The 6,684-nt window shown below is 29.1% G+C and overlaps 1 protein-coding gene across 1 annotated transcript; it reads left to right on the forward strand.

The window, feature by feature from the left end:
- The first annotated feature begins 824 nt into the window (after window positions 1-824).
- LOC101506371 (probable protein phosphatase 2C 8) lies at window positions 825-2,596 on the forward strand. Its single transcript, XM_004511463.4, has 2 exons — window positions 825-1,496; window positions 1,938-2,596. Exons 1-2 carry the CDS (start codon window positions 879-881, stop codon window positions 2,343-2,345), a joined length of 1,026 nt encoding a protein of 341 aa, XP_004511520.1. The 5' UTR covers window positions 825-878; the 3' UTR covers window positions 2,346-2,596.
- Window positions 2,597-6,684: the final 4,088 nt, after the last annotated feature.

Consider the following 6,684-nt stretch of genomic DNA (forward strand, 5'->3'; position numbering starts at 1 on the left):
GCATGAGATAACCAAACTCATAAATATAAATAAAAAAACTTGTTCAAAAAAGATAGAATAAAAGAAGACAAAAAAAGAATACAATTGAATCTGTGAGAATCACACCCCGGACCCACACATATAAGAAAAGTGATGCAAGAAAAACCTAAAAGAAATTAGCTACACAAACATAAAGCACTCATGAAAATACAATCATGACCTTACGACCACACAAAAATTACTTCTAAGAAGACATGTGAATCCGATCTATGAATTATTCAATACACAAAACTTTGTTAAAGAAGATAAATACTCATTCTGCAAACTCCGAATAATTCACACAGCTGAGTGGCAAACCAGAGCATGACTCTGTTTATGCCGACGTTAGATATTATATAGTATATTGATACTTTTGATACTTTGGATGAGGATGAAACATTTCAATGAAAAAGAATTGCAGAAATAAAAGTGTACCTTGTTATAACCACATAAATAAAATAATAAGTAGTAGTATGTGATATAAGTTTGCTTGCACGTGAGAATTCCTAAACATTTTTTTTTCTTAAAAGAAAGAAAAAAGGAAATAGCTGGAAGATATCAGATTTTATAGGAGTAGTGATTCTGGTTGTGTATAGATCAATATTAAATAGTAATTAAAAAAAATATCTTCAAAAAAGAATAATAAAATAAAATTCCCGCATGATATTCCGAATAGGACGCCACGTATTATGAGAGAAATCCTAACCATCCACGTTTGTCTCGAAATCAAAAATCAAAAGACAAATGTACGGTCAAGATCTTATTTCCATTATGAACGTGTGTTGTCACCCTACAAAAGCAAAGCAAAAACTCTTCAATCTCAACAATAACACAAATTGGTTTAATTTGAATTTCATAGCATGTCATGTGTAACTTCAGATTCTATTAGTAGGAGGAAATTTTCAATGGATAATAGTGTTGTCACTGATAATATAAAATCTAAACAAATTGAGCGATGTTACGACGATTATAGAAAAAAGAGAAAGCGTTCTTGTAAGGCGGTGGTGGTTCCGACGATGGAATCATCAACAACCGGAGACACCGCCACGACATCACACGGTTTTATATCGGTGATTGGGCGGCGGAGGGTGATGGAGGATGCTATTAAAGTGATTCTCGATTTCGTGACGGCGGAAAAGCAACCGTGTGGATACGATTTCTTTGCGGTTTACGACGGTCACGGTGGGATGACGGTGGCGAATGCTTGTCGTGATAGGATGCATTTGTTGTTGGCGGAGGAAGTTAAGGAGGAGTGTAGAGTTAATCATGGATTGGATTGGTGTAAGGCTATGTGTTCTTCTTTTATGAAAATGGATCGTGAAACTGGAATCGGTGATGATGGAGATGGAAATACTGTTGGTTCTACGGCGGCGGTTGTGGTGGTTGGTAAGGAGGAGATTGTTGTCGCCAATTGTGGTGATTCTAGAGCCGTCTTGTGTCGTGACGGCGTTGCTGTGCCACTTTCACGTGATCATAAGGTGATGATTAATTAATTAGTTACTTAACATGAGATTTATTTTAGTTATTTACAATTAAGCAACTAATTAAACTTGTGCAGTTAACGGTAGTAGTTCAATTAATAAATGTTATAATCTGTGTGTGTTAGTTTTAAACAATACTTGCACTACGAGAAAACATTCTTATTTTAACCGAATAAATGTTATTTTTTAAGTGACACATTACTATTTATGATGATAGATTATAAAGGATTTTGAAGTATGGTGTGACTTAAATAACTGTAAAAAAAAATTGATATTTTATTTTAAACTGGGAACTAAAACTAGAGAGAAATACAATGGAATGATTAATTTTGTTATTCAGTTAAAATAGGAGATTAAAACTGCAACTTAAGCTTTAAATATACGATTTTGAAGAATTGTTATACTAAGTAAAATGTTGATTGAAAAAATGATGATCAGCCAGATGTTCCGGATGAAAGAGAGAGGATTGAAGCAGCGGGTGGAAGAGTGATTGATTGGAATGGAAGTAGAATATTAGGAGTGCTTGCAACATCGAGATCCATAGGGGATCATTGTATGAAGCCATTTGTGATATCACAACCAGAGATAAATGTGTGCGGAAGAACAAAATCAGATGAGTTTGTAGTGGTAGCAAGTGATGGTCTTTGGGATGTAGTATCAAACAATTTTGTATGTGAAGTTGTGAGAAGTTGTCTCCAAGGTCACATCAAGAGAAATATGAAAGAAGATACAATTCAAAGTTATGCTGCTGAGGCTGCAGCACTTTTAGCTGAATTGGCTATGGCTAAAGGAAGTAAAGATAACATTAGTGTTATAGTTATTCAGCTCAACAATACTATCACTTGATCATTATTCTATTTTTTTTTTCTTTACTAAAATTGTCTTGTATTAGATAGTTCATGTTTTTTATATTTCTCAAAAAATTACTTTTTATAGTGGACTGGCCATTTTTAAGAGGAGGAATCTTTTGGGTGGGTTTACTCATCACTTCTGATTCGTAAGATTTTTTCATTTTATGAAAAATTTCTTTTACAATGTAATGTTGCATTTATGCAATCAATAATTTAATCTATTTTTAAGTTTTATTTGTTGATTAATATTTGAAGATACTTATTAGCATTTAAATAAAAGACACATTAGTTAGATTATAATATAAATTGAAAATATTAATTTGTCAATGTTAGGATCGAGAAATGTTGTCGATTGTTTTTTAAACTAAGTCCAAAGCACAAGTCAGAGAGTTGTGACAAGTCAATAAGGAAATGTTGACTTAGAAAAGGAGTGTATGTTATTACTGTGTAAACGTGGGTCACTTCAAGAGAGATCTTTAAAAAGAAAGAGAGAAAATAATAAAGATACTTCAATTTCAATTGTATATACTTATTAAGATTCAACTTGAATTTTTTATTATGTTTCAAATTTTATCACTTTTAGAAATGATTTTTTTTTTTTTATGTTATAAGTATGTAAAATTGTCGATGATTTGAAATTGAAATTGTGAAATTTAATCGAAGAATGTAAGACACCTTCTTAATATTCGTCTCTACATTTTTTATAAATCAAAAAATCTTTATATTGAGTGACACTTTAGATGAAAATTATAAAATAAAGAAAAATATGTTAAAGTAATAAGATAATTGTTCAAATACTATAACTACTATTATAGTATAACTAATATATATAATAATATAATAAGGAAAGGTGTAAGATCTAATTTATGGCATAAGTGTTTTGTACACTTTAATGAAAAACAACTCAACATCTTTATTCAAAAAAGCTTTTTTTTCTTTTTTTATAAAAGAAACACTTCTAAAAATTGCATTTTGTTTCGTAAAAAACAACGTATTTCTTTTGATAATTATTTTCATTATATTCTCATTCTTTGGGAGTGAGGGATTGTATGTTTGGGTAAACAATTAGATCTGGTGAACCAATTAAATTCGATAATCTTAAAATGGTGGTCAAATTTTGTATCGAAATAAAAATAATGCTTGATGTTAAGCACCCTATTATATTCTGTCTTAGAAACTTACAAATACGATAAACCGAAAATTAAACTTACAATTACGATCAAAATCCTTTTTGGGTTTGCAATTGTGCAATTTTCGAATAATGGCATACCAAAATAGAGGCCTATGTATTGAGTTCACGTTACATAATAGAAAAGTTTACCCACAATTAACTTAAACTTCCAATTTTTTCTTTCCATATAAACAACAAAATCAGTTTTTCACTAGTTTCATTACAAATATTTTCGTCCAAATTTTTTGAAAAAATAGACTCATTTTTTAAAACATATTTGTGTACTAAAAAGCATGGTGATTCAAACTTTTTAAGACACGTTTCCACTTTAACAAACTTGAATTATTTTTTCTGAAACATTGATCAATTATGACAATCTAGGTGCAAGTTTTTTGAACTACTTGTTTGTACAATTTGTCGGTACATTAAAGGAAACTTATTCTCCTTAGAAACATAAAAAAATCTTACAGGAAAACTCAATATGGGCGAGAGGTGATTGGTCATGAAAACTTGAGATGAGAGTAAAAATTGAAATAGTAAAATAGTTAAAAATTGGTAGAATTATGATTTTTGAGGGTGAAGATATATAATTGAAGTTTGGAAATAAATTTTCTTCATAATAGACCCAAGTCCAACCTATTATGGTTTTTTTTAGATCCAGCCCATTACATTTTAGACAATTTATAGATGGGTCATTATCAAAATATTTCTTTATTGAAATTATAATAAAGAAATATTTTGATAATGGGCTTACAAAAAATGATAAATACAAAATTATTGTTGATACAACTTAAGGTACCTCTAGCATCAAGTGTTTTGGTTGCACCATTCGTGGCTACAAGGAGAAGTTTTTGTTGTGGCTACTGGGAGCTCATTTTAGTTTGGATTTCGTGCATGATCTAATCTTCCACAGCATTTGTTTGGAAATGGATTTAGCATAAGTGATTTTTTGTTCAAGTAGCAAAAATGGCAATGAGGAAAATTAGGAGTATATGGGCTCAATTGTAAATGATTACTGGGCCTCGGGGAATTATTTTAGCTATTTAAGATTTGTTCATGTAAATAGAAGATGGTTGTTTATTGCATCCGTTTTTGTTCACATAGTGTAAAATATACTGTAAGCTAGCTCATGAAATAGTCCATTATTGTATTGAAAAAGAAGAAGTGGCATAATAGATTGAAAATATATGAGAATTAAACTCATATTCGTCGGGTATTGTTCTAACCTAAAACAACATTTGTTAACATTATTTGTACTTAATTTTCACAGTTTTGTCTTTAATAAAAACATCCCAATGGATAGAAAATTATTAGTGTTGTTTATAAACTACACTTAACTTTGATTCCTAGGCAATATGCGAAGCAAAGGTCTAAGCCGCACACGAAGGTAAGAGGCCCTTTCATAGGGATGGCAGTACAATCTGTATTTGCATGTAAGGATGAGAATAGGCTAGGCCGTCCGTTAGAGGCCTATGGTATGACCTACTTATGGTCTGGTCTGACCTGACCTATTTAATAAAAATGTTAGGCTCAGACTATTTTTAAAGTCTATTTATTTAAATATGTCTGACTCAGACTTATAAAAAAAGTCTATTATGTTTGACAGACAGGCATATATATATTTTATTATTTATTAATATTATTTTTTATTAATATTAATTAATAATATTATTTCTTATTTTAAAGTCTATCAATTAGGTAATCACTCAGTAGTAGTTTCATATTCGGTAGCTGACTCATATTCGATAGTGATTCCATATTCGCTAATCGTTCCATATTCGAAAGCCGTTCAATTAGACAATCACTCAGTGGTCGTTCCATATATGTTTGAGAGGTAATAATTGGTGCATTTGTTTCAAGAAAAAATCTATTCATTTAAAATCAAAAATCATTTTTTACGGTTTAAATGATGTTTGCTTTAGATTTTTCAAAAATTATTTTATTAGAAAAATCATTTTTTGCTTAATATATATAGATATGTAAAATATAATATTTAAATGTTTTAAAGTTAACAAGACTTTTAAATAGGCTTTCAAATCAAACTTTTAAAAAGGTCAAGTCAAACTGGAAAAAAGATCTATAATAGGCCTAAAAAGATAATCGCATGCCAAATTCAGACATTTCAAAGTCTAACTTATTCCCACCTCCATTCGCAGGTACCCACCCAACTTCTATAAATGTAAACAACAAAAAATAGTTAACATAAAAACACAATTAAAATAAAATAAATGTGACCAATAAAAAGAAAATCTTTAGCAGAAAATAAAAAACAAAATCTGTTTCTAAATCATGAAGAAAAAAATCAAATTTATAAATATATTAAACTCAAAAAAACATACAGAAAATTTGATCTGGCAAAAACGGCAGGTACACAAGAACCACCCACGTGATATTGGTGTGGGCCGTGGGCCATACTGACTTGTTCAAGCCTCAAAAGTCAGCCTGCCCTGATATGGGATGCAACAAGATCCTACATTATTAATTAAAGGATTTTACTAACAATTATCTTAAGGATATTTTTTAAGGAATTTACAATGAGTCGTCAATTTTTTAAAATTTATTCCTTTCACTTATACAATTTTTTTAATAAATATAAAATGATTAAATGACTCACTCACTCGTTGTAAAACAAATATATTAGAATTTATGAAACATTCGATACAACAAAATTCTATTATGGTTGTATATTTACAACTCTGTATTATCATAAAATATTTTATTTATTTATATATTCCATTTGTTAATTTTTAATTGTTATTTTGTAATTTTTTATACATAATAAAATAATCAATAATTTTTTTTAATAAAATTTTGTTACTTTTAATATTACTATTACTTATTTTTTTCTTAGCACACCCTTAATCATTTATTACTTTAAAAAAAGATTATAGGGAGTATTATATTTGTAAATATAAATAACCATGGAAAACACTAAATTATCCATCTTTAAATATTTGAAACATCATTATTTCTAAGGTTGATTATATCTTTTTAAATCCTCCTCATTCTTTATTATTGTCCTTTATTCTCCAAAAAATATTATTCATATATTTTTTTGTATTTTTCAAAAAATGTGTTACTCTCATAGTCAACACTCTCTCTTTTCTTATTTTTTATTTGTTTCTCTATTTCTAATTTCCTTCATCCATCATCTTCTTTCCCT

The sequence above is a fragment of the Cicer arietinum genome, chromosome 8 (assembly GCF_000331145.2).
Source record: "Cicer arietinum cultivar CDC Frontier isolate Library 1 chromosome 8, Cicar.CDCFrontier_v2.0, whole genome shotgun sequence".
In the NCBI taxonomy this organism is placed as follows: Eukaryota; Viridiplantae; Streptophyta; class Magnoliopsida; order Fabales; family Fabaceae; genus Cicer; species Cicer arietinum.

Coding starts and splice junctions, on each gene's coding strand:
- LOC101506371 (XM_004511463.4), top strand. CDS start 879: ATGTCATGTGTAACTTCAGATTCTATTAGTAGGAGGAAATTTTCAATG. Junction 1,497..1,937: donor CACTTTCACGTGATCATAAG/GTGATGATTAAT, acceptor AATGATGATCAG/CCAGATGTTCCGGATGAAAG.